At 31.9% G+C, this 17,490-nt stretch overlaps 1 protein-coding gene across 3 annotated transcripts; it reads right to left on the reverse strand.

The window, feature by feature from the left end:
• Positions 1-258: 258 nt before the first annotated feature.
• LOC107020980 (aminoacyl tRNA synthase complex-interacting multifunctional protein 1) lies at positions 259-9,889 on the reverse strand. 3 transcript variants are annotated; one of them, XM_015221539.2, is made up of 12 exons: positions 9,738-9,889; positions 9,528-9,626; positions 9,269-9,439; positions 7,622-7,687; positions 4,186-4,269; positions 3,246-3,362; positions 2,827-2,972; positions 2,609-2,699; positions 2,417-2,485; positions 1,904-1,995; positions 1,175-1,238; positions 259-709 (listed from the first exon to the last, which is right to left on the reverse strand). In XM_015221539.2, the coding sequence occupies exons 1-12, from the start codon at positions 9,810-9,812 to the stop codon at positions 605-607; spliced, it is 1,179 nt and encodes a 392-aa protein (XP_015077025.1). In that variant the 5' UTR covers positions 9,813-9,889; the 3' UTR covers positions 259-604. The 3 variants fall into 3 exon arrangements, with proteins under 3 accessions (XP_015077025.1, XP_015077026.1, XP_027773862.1); XM_015221540.2 differs by having other exon boundaries at positions 4,204-4,269; positions 9,738-9,888; XM_027918061.1 differs by lacking the exon at positions 3,246-3,362 and having other exon boundaries at positions 4,204-4,269.
• Between the last annotated feature and the right edge of the window lie 7,601 nt (positions 9,890-17,490).

The raw sequence follows: 17,490 nt of genomic DNA on the forward strand, positions 1-17,490 counted from the left end.
TCCCTATTGATGCATAGACTTAGAAGTTTTCTACTATTTAGCATCCACTTTTCTCCATTAGGCTCATGTAAGGCCATGTATGAGAAGGGTCCCCCTCTCGCTTGTCAAAGCTAATCCGAGAATGAGAACTCATTTTACTCGTTAGCTAGCTTATGATAGTCGATTCAACATATTCTCTTTTTGCTCCTGCTTGGTAGCATTAAAGGGGGCAAGAAGTAAGAGTTTATAATTGAAGTCGGAGAAGGGGGACTAATAAGAGCATGGAAATGATCGTTTATGGCCACTAACAAATTGATGAGAAGAATGACATTTTCACATCTTCAAGTAAAAACCAAACTCCCACGAGAACCCTATAACTATTGCAGAATGTTGAAAAAATGTATACTGCAACGATTTAGTTTTGAAGTTCTCTTTTTGACTACAGACTAAACACGTACAACAAAATCAGTTTTTCTTGTACTATGCTTTTTCAGGAAACCCCTCTCTGCTAACCTTAGCCCCCCAAAAAGAAAGAGAATAGAACGGTATTCATATGAGTTTTAACAATGCATCTCCAACAAAGATGCTACAATGAAGTATGATATTCTTCTGCTGACAAGAGCAATCACTTGACGGTTGCTCGGGGAATCGAAGATGTGCATGGTCCAGCAGATGTCATGAATGGGATACCTTTGAATGTAGCAACTCCTTTGTCATCAGTGAAAAGATTCTGCAATTCACATGACAGATATCTAAATGGATGGGGAAACCTCAGAAGGAAATGATGTGTAATCATTTTTCATACCATGTTTGGAAAAACATATTTCTATTTCATTACCAAAATATTATATAACTCAAAATGTTACCATGAACTTATTTTCACAGTTCTGACCTCTAAGCAACTAAAACACAGAGACTCTCTATCGCTCTTTAGCTAAATAATTGAAAACTGTAAAAGAACAACCCCGTCTCTCCAGCTAACTAATCAGTCTCATTTTAATAACGTTGTTAAGCTGCAACATGAAGTTTTCATAAGCCTCATGCATTCTTATGTTTGGGAAGTTGATCAACCTTGATGGGTAACGGACTATTTGTATTAACTAATTAGATAAGTATAGAGCTTAGAGTATGGTAAGTTTACTCACCATTGAACATAGACAAGATTAAGATATTCATAAAATTCTAGATTACGTACCACAGCAATTTTCTCAAACTGCTTCTTTTTAGGATTCAGAACATCTTCTGGTTTTCCATCATGCCTACATAGATAAATGAAGAATCACGAATTAATAAAGTAAATTGTTACCATAACATGATCTTCATCTTCAGTTAAAAATTAATAGTACCAAAAAAGACGGTCATAATGTCATATTCAGCATAACGGCACACTTACACAGAGGAAACACATGCTAATTATCCATTAGTATTAGTATCAAAAAATGTGGGAGAAAAAACAGAGAGGAAACACATGCTAATCATCCATTAGTATAAGTATCAAAATGTGGGAGAAAAACATCGGAAAAAGAGAATATTGGATGTTGAGGTCAGACAAGCACTGACAACTGAATATCTAATGGCACTGAAATTTCAAACGTTTCCTTTTTCACAAAATCACCTTCCAGTTGAAAGACTTACTTCCTATATTCTCTGCTTCTTCAGAAGATGGTAACTATAATCCAAAATCCTTGTACCATTAGACAGAACTTAACAGGTAACGGCAGAAAGGCAGAGCCAATAAAAGCGAAAGTGACACAGATGATTTGTGAAGGAAAGGTTCTATTAGTATAATATTTATTTTTATGAAGAAATTTTGTATTAATACATTCCATGTAATATATGTTAAGTGAATCAGTGCCAAAAATCAAGCAGACAGAACTAGAAATTTGAATTTTTGCAATACCAACAGGCTTAGCTACAAACATACCCAGCAAATGAGATGCATTCCCCAACTTTGGCACCTTCTGGTGCTACAAGAGGCTCCACCACAGTATGATCTTCATTAGAAGCACATAATACCTATAAAGGAAATTTAGAAAAAAGATTTAACAGTAAAGAAATGAGATAGCACGGGGAACAGAGACAATACTATGAAAGATTAACTAGAGCTAGACTACTCTACACATTCCACCACTGATCTTTTTACATATATAGTAATACCTAAATTTTCCTATGTGCAAACAAGAATAATCTGAAATTCAAACTGCTTAAATGGAAGAGATAGATATGCTAACTAGCTTAACCACGTCTAGATATTGAATAAAGAAAAGTACCATAGAGGCCAAAAGTTTTAGACAGACACTTTGACCGGATCCACATAGCAAATGAAAAAAGAAGTAAATTATATTAGGGAAAGGAAGTAGATCATTTAATATAAGGCAAAAGGTTCAGTAGCATATGCTAATGTGAAGTTGGTCATAGCTTAGATGGGATATAATACCATTCCCTCTGATATGACATCACGTAATTTTGATGGTTTCATGTTTGTCACAAGCACCACAAGGCGATTCTGCGTGCACAACAACAAGAATAAATTAATTAGAAGAAATAGAAGCTCCCAAATGATACAGCATATACAATTCAGAGATGCCAGAAATAGGCACATATGAACGCTTAACAACAGAAAGCATACAGTCAACTGTTCTGGACTGCAAAACTTAGCCAGGCCACTAACTACTTGCCGACATTTTGCTTCTCCAACATCTATCTCCTCAACCAGTAAGCTGTACACAGGGATAAACCAGGAAAAGGTTTTACAACTAATTAAGTAACCGTATAAAGTTGCTAGGGAGGGGACAAGTTTAGGGAAAGAGACTACAAACAAAACAAATGAAAGATTAGCTATAATACCTCTCAGCTGATGGATGTTTCCATGCTTTTTTAATGTGGCCAATCTGTAATTTTAGCAAACTAACACTGATATCTTTATCTTTGTCATCTACCTTCTCAGGCAACTTCTTTTCTGCAGAAGTTTGATTATCTGCAGCAGCTTTCTTCTTCAGAGATTTTAAGGGATATGTGTTAGAAACTGTTCAAACTTGAGCAATTTCAGAGAAACTAAAAACTGGAAGCATCGAGCATGTGCCACTATAACAATTAAGTCATACCAGAGTACCTAAGATTGCAACAAAGACGCTAATACTGATTGAAGAAAGCAATACAATTTTTCGCTACAGTTGTAACAAACTGTCTAGAGAACAAGAAACAAAAATGTTTTAATTGTAGGAGGAATAAAAACAATTGAAGGGTAAACTGCTAAAACCACATACCACGCCAGTATTGTTCTTTTTTTTTGAGTCAACATCTGAACTACTAGCCGGTTTGGTCTCTGTGTCAGTTTTTTTGGCATTTGACTCTACTTCTACCTTCTTCACACATTTTGCTGCCTGAATCAATGTCAGAGAAAAAAGGATATTAATATAAGCCCATTCTTGGGCATCGTTGAGCCTAAAAGTTGCTCCCTCCGTCCAGCTTTACTTGTCCCGAATACTAAAAATAGTTGTCCAACTTTACTAGTCCAATTTGGATAAACAAGAGATAAATTACCATTGTGTTTTTACCGTGGCTATTAAATGCTATTCATTTTCCAACATTTAGATGACTTATAATTAATTGGAGGTGATATAGTAAAATTACCCATTTATTTATTGTTTCTTAAGGGTGTGCCAAGTCAAATGTGAACAAGTAAAGGACGGAGGGGGTATTTGAGATAAGGATTGATTCAAATCAAGATAGTATAATAATAGAAAGGGTTATTGATGATAGGAACTTCTAAAATAAAATATTTCATGGTAGTTTCCAAAAGCAACAACATGTAGTATCACATATCTCCATTTCTACTTTCAGTTTTGAAAACCGTTAAAGGTGTTCAATTAGAGAACACTACATTAGTGATGGACAGAGGGAGTAATTGAGACAAGGAATGATTCAAATCAAGATAGTATAATAATTAATAAGTGTTATTGATGATAGAAACTTTTTAAATAAAATATTCCATGGTAGTTTCCAAAAAGTATCACATATCTCCATTTCTACTTTCAGTATTGAAAACCCGTTAAACGTGTTCAAATTAGTGATTAGAGTGGAAGTTTTTGCTCCTGTTCTGGAAACTGGAAATGTAGCAATGCATGGAAAATGGAGTTGAAACAAGTCAAAAAGCAAATCAACTCTGCTCTCAAGTTAATTCTTCAGAAAGTCTTAGATCATTACAATATAGGCATTACTCACAGGTGGCTCAAATTGGACTTTCTCCAGCAAAATTTTTTGGAATGAATCTCCAACGTCACCTTTAGTCTGCGCAAAAATAGATCAATTCAACACGCATGCTCTTGCTCAAGATAAATCTATGAGCAACTAAATGTATGCAAAAGATTTAAAAAGTTTAATTAATACAAAAAGTGATTTGTTGTTTAAGCAGTTGGTGATTATTTTGCAAGGACAAGCCATCATTAGAATGGATTAGACTTACAATGAAAAATGTTTTTTCTCACAATTCATGATAGAAGAAGTAAACACATCAATAGATACTTTAAGTTGCCACCAACTGCTAGATAGACACTTTATAAGTGACCATTTAGATACCCTCTACACGGCAAAAGGGTGTCTCTTGGGAGTCCGGAACCTATTTGAGCCACAAAGGGATAAAATTGACCCAAACAAGCCACTATTCTAGCAAGTAACTAAAATAGGCTTAGTGTAAAAAAAATCCGTTTTATCCAATATTCCAAACGGCTTTTGTTAGTCTCTTAATGTCTATATTTTAATATAAAACAGAACCTTTTTTTCCACTTTATAAAGTGTAAGTAAACAAAGTGTAAGTTTTACTTACACTTCAGAAAGTGTAAGTTTTTCTTACACTTAAAAGAAAAGTTACCTTTACCTTTTCACTTTTCTTTCTTATTCCCCTTTCACTTACATGGAAGATTTCCTAAAAATTCACTTCGAAGATTTCAATTTCGTGGTCCCAACCCAAAATAAACCCCCCGCTCCTACGCAATAGCTCGCGAACCACCTTTTGAATTAAAATATTTGCAAATATATGTTATTGCTATCGAATTTTGGGTATTTATATATGCAATTAAATATTTTAAGTTTTTTGGTAGTATGTAGTGCCTCAATTCAAAAAGGCGAGTGCCTCGCCACAAGGCAAGGCAAACCCTCGTCGCCTTTTATCGCCTTTCGCCGTCCAAAAGACTGGGCCTTAGAAGAACCCTGGAGTAGAAAATGAATGAACTAGAGAGAAAATAGAACCAGGAGACCAGTTGTGCCTACAAAAGCATTATTTAGTTGAAAAACCAAATAATTTTTTTCTAGTATTTGCCCTTGAAAGCATATGATTACTTCTTCTTAGGCCCCATTCACTCAATTAAAACATACCACATGACACAATTGAAGAACAAAACTAAATGAGCCAATTTAACATTTATGGCATGGTTAGTAGACCAGCAGAGTTTTCACTCTAAAATACTATTGCAATCTATCAAGAGCGGAGTAGAATTTTTTAAGAATATGGAGCAGTGTTTTTGGGAGGCGAGAAGCGGAAAAAAGCGAAGAGGGCTTGCTTCACAGAAGCAAGAAGCGTGAAGCGAAGCGCGCGCTTTTTTTTAAAAAAAGCGACATTTAGTATAAAAATAAAAAAATATTAAATAACTAAATAGAGGTAATATAGTCTTAGATTAAAAGAAAATAGATAGTCAATAATACTCATAAGTCATAACATATAAAGCAAAAAATCAAAAACATAATTAAATCACAAATACTCAAACTCCTATTTTTCAACAAGATCCTCAAACTCTTCAAGTGCCATAACCAAGGGTTATAATTGGTCATCATCTTCTTCATCATCAGAAGTGTCAAAAAATAAAAAAAAGAGCTGCTAGCATACACACTGATCACAAAATAAAAACGAAAAAAAAAGCAAAAGAATTGAAAAAAAAACAGAGGCAGTCAGTAATTGTGAACAGAAACAGAGCAGATCACAGCAGAAATGAAGAGAAGAAGAAGAAAAAACTACAGCAGTCGCATCGTGAAGAGAAAAGAAACTCACAGAGATGAAGCAAAGGCGAAGATTGTATATTTCAAGATAAAAGGAACTCACAGAGATGAACTAATAAACATCGGTTAAAACTTACATGCAGTCGCGGTCGAGGTGTGAAGAGAGACACAGTCTCAGTCGCGGTCGTGAAGAGAGAAGAAGCGAAAGAAGAGTCGTGAAAGAAAAATTAAGTTATATTGTATATTTCAGATTTTCTTAAAAAAAAAAAAACCTAATTTTTTAAAAAAAAACTAATTGTCGCTTTTTTATAAAAACCGCGCTTTATTGCGCTTTTGCCTTAGTGTCGCTTCTCGCTTCTTTATCTGAAGCGAGCGCTTTTTTTAGATCGCATCGCCTCAAGAGAAAGAAGCGCACTGGTGTCGCCTCGCTTTGAAGCGCGCTTTTTTGCGCTTTTCACAAACACTGATATGGAGATTTCCAAGGAAAGAACAATTTCTACGCAAGTTTTTGTCCAAAAGGATAATGTAGGGAATTCCACTTTGCAATACTCTAGGTTAACTAGTTGGTTGTTTTGATCTGAAAGAATTAGAACACAAGAGTGAAAAACGCATATATTTTTCACCCTCTTTTCTATCAATCCCAGCAAGGGAAGAAAGTTATTTTCCTATTTGTTTAATAGAAAAAAAATAAAATAGAAGCTACACACACAAGAGAAAAGGTTAGGAAGCTACTCCCTTCGTTCCAGTTAATTTTGCAGCATTTCCTTTCTAGTTTGATCCCAAAAGAATGGAAGCTTTCCAAATTCGGAAACAATTTAACTTAAAATTATGGCATGTTTTAAGCCCACAAGTTCCAAAAGTAGTATAGCCACACAAATGTTATGACATGTTTTTCGAATGGAAAATATTATGGCATGTTTAAGAGCAGAATTTTCAAAAGTCTTTGTTTCTTTCCAAAAATGCATGCCTATTTAAACGCTGCTCAAACTTTGCCACAAAAATTAAAATGGAGGGAGTTTCTATGATACCCAGCTCTATTTTTTTTTTTTATGTTATGAGTGTATATTGGAATGTCCACAATGTCAAATTCCCTAAATACATTAACATAAACATTAACATTCATAGTGCACAATAATTTTCGATTTCCATCTGATGGTGAATCTCCAAAACCTTGTACAGGACTTACTTTCACAATTGGAGAACACAACGCAACACATTAGCCCCATATCTTCTCCCCTCAAATTAATAAAAGAACACACTCAACTACAATGATAATTAAGTGTACAAATCTCGACAAGTTTTTTCAATTTTCCTGGTCAAAATTGTAATAGTAACCACCAAACAAGGAAAATCATGACAGCATGTCAGCAACCTCTTTTTTTATTCCTTTCAATAACCTACATCCTCTCTCAATTACTCAATTCGCAAGTTGAAGAAAGTCACAGATAATCATGGCAAATCAGTTGAAAGTTCTATCTTAAGTAGACTGTAGAGCAACCAGCAGGCATCACCAGACTCACCACATCTAGGCCATCATGTAAGCCTTTCATTTGCACTATATACTGCAGGATGAAGATCCTGGTTTCCATATATTACCACTATCTAAATTTCAATATGAAAATCTAATAATCTGATACAAACTCTAGTATACCTGGATATAGTCCATCCATCTAAGCAAGTACGGCAATTTGTTTCTGTCAGAGTTTGAAAGACTGATCTGGTGGCAGAGAATTATGATAGCATGTTAGAATAGAGAGTGAACCGAGAACGTTTAGATCCAAAACAACAATATCTTTCAATTAAGGAACAGACAAAGCTGAACAACTAAGAAACCACCTAGCATACAGTTAAAACAGAGAAAATAAGAACCTAATTGACTAAAGTCAATAGAATCTTTAACATTTATGCCTAACATGAAAATCAAATATCATGTTTAAGTAAAATATAACTCTAAGGGTGTGATTTTGTATGCCAGAAAATGTTTTACTTAAAAAAAATCATCTCCAAGAGAAGATTAAAAAAACATTTCCAAGAGACATATTTGCAGAAAATTTTTTTTTCGCACGTATCGGAACTCTCATTCAATATTACTGATCAGACAAGTAATAAGAGACTTTATAGATGACTTGCAATAATCCAATGAATAATTACATAAAAGTGCAATTCCTCAATAATACTTAGCATTGCATCAACATCATGTACAAGGAATAGGCTGCAAAAAAAAAAGCTAGCAAGAAAATACATATGTGTTTAAGCCTTTAAGGCCAAATATATTTCTTCTTTTCCTTCAAAAATCTGCTATTTCTTTAATCAAAACTGTCCACCAAATAGCTTGAGGAATAGTATTTTGGGATTCCTTGTTGAGACACGCTCTGTTCAAACTATGCAGCAGTCCATCATGGAGTTTGTCATAGTCCAATATGTGCCAAGTATTGCAAAAAGTAACTCCAAAGAAGTCTTGTGACCTTATAGTGCATAAGGTCACATACTTATTCTATATGCTTGTACATAAAAGGCATCTGCTACATAATTGTATCCTTCTTTATTGGAGGTCAGTTTGATGAACTCTTGATCATATTACGTTTTTTTGGGGTTTCTCATCCGGCGTTCGGTACCCACATTTGAGCCGGAGTTATCCGGATTCACACCGTGTAGGGCCCCATTCAGGGGGGAAGCACTCCCTACCAAGGATACCTAGGGCTTGAACCCGAGACATCTGGTTAAAGGAGAGCAGTCTCATCCCCTACACCAGATCCTTTGGTGGTTGTATAATATTACTTGCTTCAATTACAATTTATAATGCCAGCATTATCTTTATTCTTCATTTTCATTACTATGATTGCTACTTTTATTCTGCTTATCTTTACTATATTGTTGTCAGTATTTTGCTTATCTTATCTTCATTTTCATTATTATCTTTGTTACTTTTACTTTGGTTATCTTTACTATTATTGTTATCAGTGTTTTTCTTTTTCAATATTTTCATAACTTTTTACTCTAGAATATTTTTCATACATGGTCTGAATAACAATTTTCTTGAGCCGAGGGTCTATTGGGAACGTCTCTACCCCACAAAGGTAGGATTAAGGTCCGCGTACACCCCACCCTCCCAGACCCGGATTACACTGGATATGTTGTTATTGCAACAATATTTATTCCAATACTACTGCTTGCATAATTACCATATGTCACCTACTTTCATACCTAACCAAGCACTCAAAAATAAGTAAATTAAAATATTCCCCACTGAAAATATTTTCCTCAAACCAAAAGCACCTAAAGAGAAGGAAATGTATACCACGGATGAATGCACAGCGGCAAAGACAACAATATCAGCTTCTGAAATCTTCAACCCGTTGCCCAAAATAACAGACTTCTTACTCAAATCCTCATTCAACTCACTTAGAGCTTTAAGGCTTGTCCCAGAATCAACAGGGAAGTTACTCGCAAATTCGACCCACTTCATTAACTAGAATGAAAATTTGATTTCAATGTCAAATTGGAACTAAAAAAATCAAAAACTCAATACAGAAAACTAGGAACTGTTGAAATATTACCTCATTATCTTTTGTGATAGACGGCCCACTTGGGGAAGAATTGAAAATGTCTATACACAAGCTTTTAATGTCTTTATCCAAATTAGTTGAATACGAATTCTGCATAGTTTAGCATCAAAAATAATTCGTTAACACTGATATTCAATGTACAACACACATTTCAACTTAATCATTGCATACTATAAAAAATTTGAGGACTCAAAATCTTACAGGGTCTAATGACAACGTTGAAAGGTGCTTGCATAGAGCTGAAACAATGTTTTGCTTGCGATCTGCAGCTGCCATGGTTCAATTCTTTGGTATGTTTACTTCTTCAACTTCACTTCAATTGTTCAAAATCACAAAAAAAAAACCGGATTTTGTAGGGTTTTGTTTTCCCGATTGTGGGCCGGAGCATCATTGGGAATGTTATGCCCATGTTGAAAACGGGCCATATGTATTTAGAGTTGCCAAGGATTTAAGCCCAGTGATCAAAACGGTGATTATCGATGGACAAATTTTATATATAGCAAACACAAAATTTACATTTATATGTTATAGCAAAATTTGCATAATTACGCCTCATAGCAAACATATATGTATAATTCACTAGACATATACAATTGAATCAAATTGTATAAAACGAGAAAGAGAAAAAGGCAAAAGAGACTTGGACAGGAAATATACAATTGAATCGAATTGTATAAAATGCAAAAGAATATTCTGCATAATGTAATGAATGATGCTTTGAGTACTACTTTAAGGACTCGGGTCGGTTATTGTTGTATCGATATACAAGACTTTAATTGCTTGCAGTAATATGTATATGTTACTTTATCTAGTTGTCCTAATTTGTTATTTCGTTATAGTTAGATATGTGATTCTTATATCTTTTTGTTTACTTTACCCAGCCTATTCCTCCAGAGGAGGAGAAAGAATTAAAGGAGACATTGCAAGAGGTGATGAGAAAAGGGAAGAAGATGAACATTAAACAGAAGGTTAACTGTTGTATCAAGGTTAATTGTTGTATCGATACAAGATACTAAAACTTTTTCTTAACAAAATTCTCAACGGCAAAGATTCGCATCTGTTTATGATATTGATTCCTTGTTGTATTGTATAATTATAAGTGTATAGGACGATTAGATACAATTTGAATTTGTATAAAACGAGAAAGAGCTAGAGAAAGGCAAAAGAGACTTGGGCATGGAATATACAATTGAATTGAATTGTATAAAACGAGAAAGAGAGAAATTATATACAATTTGAATTTGTATAAAACGAAAAAGAGAGAAAGACAAAAGAGACTTGGACAGGGAAATATTTGTATTGTATAATTATAAGTGTATAGGACGAAGATATATGTATTTGAATGTGTATATACAATTTTCTCTCGCTTTATATAAACGGAAACACAATTTCTACATTTCTATTGTATATAGCGAGAGAGGCGAGCAAGAATATGAGGAGAGAGACGACTGACAAACAGTTTGCTATGGAACACAAATAAATCAAATGGTAACTACTGTATTTATTTTACATTATTATTTTGTCATTTTATACAATAATCCCATTAATGTATGATGGTTGCATTATTTTAGAATAAATTTTAGGAATCACATAGTTTTAATATGAAATTATAATTTATCCCTTTTTAGTTTATAATTATATTAATTCCTTAAAAAGTACTAACATAAACTGAATACATAATATTTAGCTCGGATACATTAAAGAGTATCTCAAATACATTATAACATAAACCGGAAACATAATATGTAGCTCAAAAACATTAAAAACTAGCTCGAATACATTAAAAACTACATCGGATACACTATAAAATAAACTTGATACGTAATATAGCTCGGATACATTTAGAGGTGACAATTGGGCGGGTTGGGTCAAATGTGGGCGGGTTGAAAATGGGTAATCATTCAACCCTCCCATATTTGATATGGGTAAAAATGAGTTGGATAATAAATGGGTCGGGTAAAATACTAGTTTATCGATATTTAATTTTATCCATATTTTTATGGAATTAAGAATTCAATATGGAGAAGATATTTTAGTTTTTCTTTAGATGAAATGTTAAACATGCTTCATTTAGTTTTATTGTATCATAAAAATAAAAAAAAATCCTATAACTTTTCAATCTAAAATAAATTTATGTAATAACAAGATGAACTTTTTTTTAATTTCAAAGTAAATGAATTTTTGCATTTTAGGACTAAAACATACTTAATACACTTTAAGCAATGTCAATACTAATATATGAATTTGCGTAATACACTATTATTGATTATTCAATATAAAATTAAATAAATAAATAAAATGTAATTACAATTAACAAAAGAAATGTATCATTTAAATTATACATTTTTGGAGTGTCAAAGACTTCACTTTTTCAATTAGAGAGAAGAATAGTTAGTTCTATACATAAAAAGGAAGAGAAGTTGCACTATTTTTAGTGATATCATGAATTTTGAGTGAATAGAAGTTAGAAATATAACTCATTTGACTAATTCATACTTTACCCATATTTTATTTATATTTTACCTATATTTTTATAGGTCAAATATGGGTATGAACCCATATTTTATCCATGTGAAAAATCACTTTCCTAACCCATTAAAACATGGGAGGTTTGGATGGGTCACCAAAAAATGGGCTCATTTTGCCGACACTAAATACATTAAAGAAATAAGAAATTTTAGAGGTTTTTAAAAATAGAAGAGAATATTAAAAATAAGAAAAATATAAAACGTGCATTTAAGTAATTTTTCTATTATTTTAGTCTTTGATATATATATTTATACTCAAATGGTCCTCCATGTATGTATGCAAAAAGTGGATTGTTTTGGTCCAAAATCGTAGATGTAGCGGTCTTTTTAAACACCTCACTAAACAACTGTTTATATCTCAGAAAAGAACAAACTTTGAAAACCCTCAAAGAATATTATGTTCTATCAAGTGTTTTTGTTCCTTACATATTCAATCATATAAGAAAAATATAAATTTAATTAAGAATCTCGTACATCTTTATGGGTTTTTTTGCTACCTAAATAAGGTGTTAGGTCGTATGTATATTATTTGTTACGTGGGCTTTGATGAATTCAACCTTCCATTTAAAATTTACGCCTCTATATATGAATCATAATTACCCCGTTACTAACTTTATATATAGTTCATCCATACTCAATTCAGGTCTGCCTACTACTTCACCTTTTATGGACTACCCAGCTCGAACGCCTTATATAGTTTAGTCCATCCCAAAAATGTCATCTCCAGACTCTATTAACCTCACAGTGAACCTCTCGGGCTGCTCCCTTAACTTTATCAATCATGTCACCTACGTCACGTCTCATTCTTAACATGCTCATCACATAATTCTTCCTTGTATGGCTCATTCATTGCACCCATCTAATACAACATCTATTCATTTTCAAATGAAACCACTCATTTAACTTATTACATTCACTAAAATCAATAACACCTTTTATGAAACATCACTTGGTCTTTTGAGCCTTTCATTAATATTTTCGGAGGGTAATGGATCCATATTTCAGATTAAACAAAAAGAATTGGTAACCTTGAGTGTTGCAAAGAATGTTTAGTTGTCACACGTACCAACTCGAAGGACATGACTATATTGAAACATTCATTCTAGTAATAAAATCATCCATCATTTGGGATGTGGTACAGTCTAATGCAATGGATTTTGCAATAATTAGATGTACATAATATCTTTATTGAATTATTGATAACAAATGTTTTTTTTTTGAAGAAAAATTAAAATTCTGAAGATAACATCAGTCTGAACATCAATTACTCATTTTCATATAACTTCAAAACTCGAAATGATAATTTAAAAAAATCAAATTTTCCAAAAATTGAAACAACTTAATTGAAATCGGATACAAATACTATACGAAACTTCCGTATCATCTTGAAATCTAATGGGTTTATCAATTTGTTCGAAATGCAAGACAATATTTAAATAAGATATTAAAATTAAAGAGAGTAAAACTAATAGTAATATAAAAAGAATAGTGAAGTTATAGTAAAAATTGTGACATTGAAACTTGAAAGTGTAAGCTTCAATGGAGGTGACAATAAATTTTTGAAGAAGAAAGAAGTGACAATGAATTTTTGAAGAAGAAAGAAAGAGAAAATATAAAAAGGAAAAAAAGTAAAATAATAAGAAAAATAAGAAAAAAAATAAAATATTTGTAGTTTTAAACTATATATTAGTTATTTTAGGTTGCTCACTCTCTTTGAGAGAGTGTACACGCTCTATGTCATGTAAACAAAAAATGATGTAATAATGTCAATTCAAGATTGTTTAGTGGGGTAATAGGACGTCCGCATAGTTAAAATGTTTTTTTGAAAATTCAGAACAAGTTTAGGTGTCACTTTATGTCTTTCTATATGTGTGATGTAATGTACGATACAATTGAGACCTTCTTTTAATTGTTGAAGTCATAATACTCTATTATACAAATATATATTAGTTGAAGTTGAACAAATTATGGTTACCGATTTATCATATCATAAAAAACCGAAATCAAACTTTAAATATATCAAATCATACCGAATTAAATTGTTATAGTAACCTGTATTTATAAGGTTAACCAATGAACAGAAACAGAAATAAGATGAAGCTGAAAATACATAAAATATAAGAAGTAATCCGAGTCCACAAAAACTACTGCGTGTCCTTAAGAAACTTAATCCCCTCACTGTACCCAAGGTTATGGATTAATTTCTCCCAAGATAAAACGGATTAAACCTGTTAAAGAAATAGCGATACCTCAAATTTCTTTAACTTCAGCGAACTTCAGAACAGCAACAAGTCACACAGACTCAGTCGATCGACACTTTGATTTTGTTTGAGAGAAAAATAAATGCAGAGAAGAAAAAATTTTCAGTATTTGAAAAATCGAAAATTGACTTCCTTTTATAGTCATTTTCAGCAAGGAACGTGTCTGTTCAGAGAAATCTGTTCAGACCCATTTTATCCAGAAAATTGTGTTTTTTTGAAAAACAACTTTTTCGGAAAAATGTGTCTGTTAGGAAAATAACGACTTTTTGGAAAGTAACGACTTTTCGGAAAGAGTAACAACTTTTCGAAATGCTACCGTTACCCGCAAATTTATAAGAGATAATATTAACGGGATTTATTTGATTTAACAAAAACTGATTAAATAAATTTTGTCCAAAAAATTTATCAATCAATCACATCCGAAGCCGAGCGACAACGACGGCACGGGGGGCATCTTCTTCTTAGCTCTTTAAGAAGTAATTGAAGTGTTTCCTTATATAAGGACAACAATTTCCCTTTCTTTTGCCGATATGGGAGAAATAACTTTTCATTTGCACTTTGCAAATGACTTTTCATTTTCCCTCCAAAATAGTTCCCTCACTTTTCATATTCTCTTTTTCCTTTTCTCATTCACACTTGCTAAACCCTAACAGATAACATATAATGTTTTAAAAATTGAATACCAAAATTACGATATTAAAATTTATAAATACCATATCATCCACCCCAAAATCCCAACAATTCAGCGACTTCTTTCCCGAGAGAGGCCGCCTTCTCTCAGGCCAGCAGTCTTCTACTTCTAGTCGACTCAACGCCCACCTCTAACTGTATAATAGAAAGCACAAATATAAAATTATTACTCTTATTAATCCAAATTATAAGTCAATATTAATTGTGTTTTATATAAAACATGAATTGATCATGCACATTTGGAAACACATGACATGTCATCGTGACAAAAAATGAGAAAAACAGAGGGTACTTTTGTTTCAAGTTATAATGATGGAAACAAAGTTTGTCTTCAAACCACTAATGAATATTTTATGTCCCACCTCATAAGACTTGTAACATAATTTTAGTAGCAATCTGAATTTGTATCTTATCCATGACAGTTGAATTTCGAATTTGTAATTTCATTTTCCTAATTTTATTAAATTTTTTTAATAAAAAGAAGGTTTAGTAGCAAAGATACTTTCACTAGTTTAATTGTTTGAAGTGTTATCTTTTGATTTTAGGAAGATATTCCATTCGTTTCATTTTTCTTTGACCTTTATGTAAAAAATATTTATTTGATTTTACTTGTTTATGTTAGTAAAATTATTTATTTTTTACATTTTTCTTATACGTATCCTTCATATTAAATAACAATAGAAAATAGTACTCTCTTTGGTTCATACTAAATAAATTATTAAGGCTTTTTTCATATTTATCCTTTATTCAATGAAATTTTTAATTACTTCGCATTTTTTCTTATTATAGTTAAAAAAATTGTTTAGTTCAAAAATATCCTTACCGTTAATACTTTGATTCAAAAAAATTTCTATTGTTATTTAATAGGATAATGCACATGTACCTCCTCAATTTATGTCCGAAATCTCAGAGACACAATTATGCTATACTAAGGTCCTATTACCTCCTGATTTTATTTTATTAATAATTTTCTACCCCTTTCCGGCTTACGTGACACTATCTTGTGGGCCCAATGCTGATTGACTTTTTTTTTTCAAGTTGGTGTCACGTAGGCCGAAAAAGGGTAGAAAACTACTTATAAAATAAGTTCAGGGGCTTAATAGGACCTTAGTATAGTATAAGTGTGTCTCTGAGATTTCGGGCATAAGTTGAGAGGGTACTTGTGCATTTTCCCTTATTTAATTGATAAAATGCATATTTTCTAAACGGAAAAATGCACAAGTAGCTCCCAACCTATGCCTGAAATTTCAGAGATACATTCATATTATACTAAGATCCTATTACCTCCTAAACTTATTATATAAGTAATTTTCTAGCCCTTTTCGATCTAAGTAACACTATCTTCTAGACCCAACGCATGCTGATAATTTTTTTCAAGCTATCTGGTTGATAGTGCCATGTAGGCCGAAATGTGGTATAAAATTATTTATAAAATAAGTTCAGGGGATAATAGTACCTCAATATAGTATAATTGTGTCTTTGAAATTTTGAGCATAGTTGGGAAGCTACTTATGTTTTTTTCCTCTTTTAAATACACATATTATTTATTTTCTTTTTAAAACATTCTTTTTCTAAAAATTTAAAATTAGCAAATACTTATTCTACTTCAATTAAAAAAAAATTAAGAACATTTTTATTTTATTTATAATTATTTTTATCATTATGTAAACTAAAATTAATGATATACTATAATCTTATATATATGACATATATTGTTCATCGAAAGAGTAAGTTATTCTATTTTAATTGATAATATGAGATTAAGAAGAAAAGAAATTTCTTTCCTACATATTTATTTGTCAAAGTGATTTTAAAAGAAATAAAATAAGAATAGGATTCCTTAATAATATTTTAATTAGGAAGAAGATGTCTTTAAAAGAAAAGAATTAATATATTTATTTGGAAAATGACATTTCGACCAATTCGATAACTACAGGGCCTTTTTGTACCAGATTAACGATAAATATATATTTTAAGCCAAATTTAAATAAAAATTCATTTCATATAGTTTAAATTTTTTTAAAAATCATTTTCACTAACATATACACAAATAGAAATAAAGAAAGTATATATAATAGTAATATACATATAATTAATATCAATAAGAGGGAGCAATAATCAAACCTCAATTTTTTTTTTTTAAAAAAGTATATCGGGTCAATATTAATCAAGCAATATAACCCGACCGAAAAATATACTCCAAAATTACTTGACTCAAAGACACTTCCAAAATTTTTAGTTAATGCTCAATAAATAAATAAATAGTGAGTATATGAAGTGTGTTTAAAATCATCATGTGGAGTTTGTTAATTAATATCCAAAATTAATTAACACCCTTGTTTCCTTCTATTCTGACATTGACTTACGTGTGTCTGCCACATCAGACTCACCATAACCGACCATACAATGCCACGTGTCGTCATTAATAAAAGCACTCACCCACTCCCTTCTTCCTTTCATTTTCCCGTTAATTAA

Source organism: Solanum pennellii, chromosome 6 (assembly GCF_001406875.1).
Source record: "Solanum pennellii chromosome 6, SPENNV200".
Lineage (NCBI taxonomy): Eukaryota > Viridiplantae > Streptophyta > Magnoliopsida > Solanales > Solanaceae > Solanum > Solanum pennellii.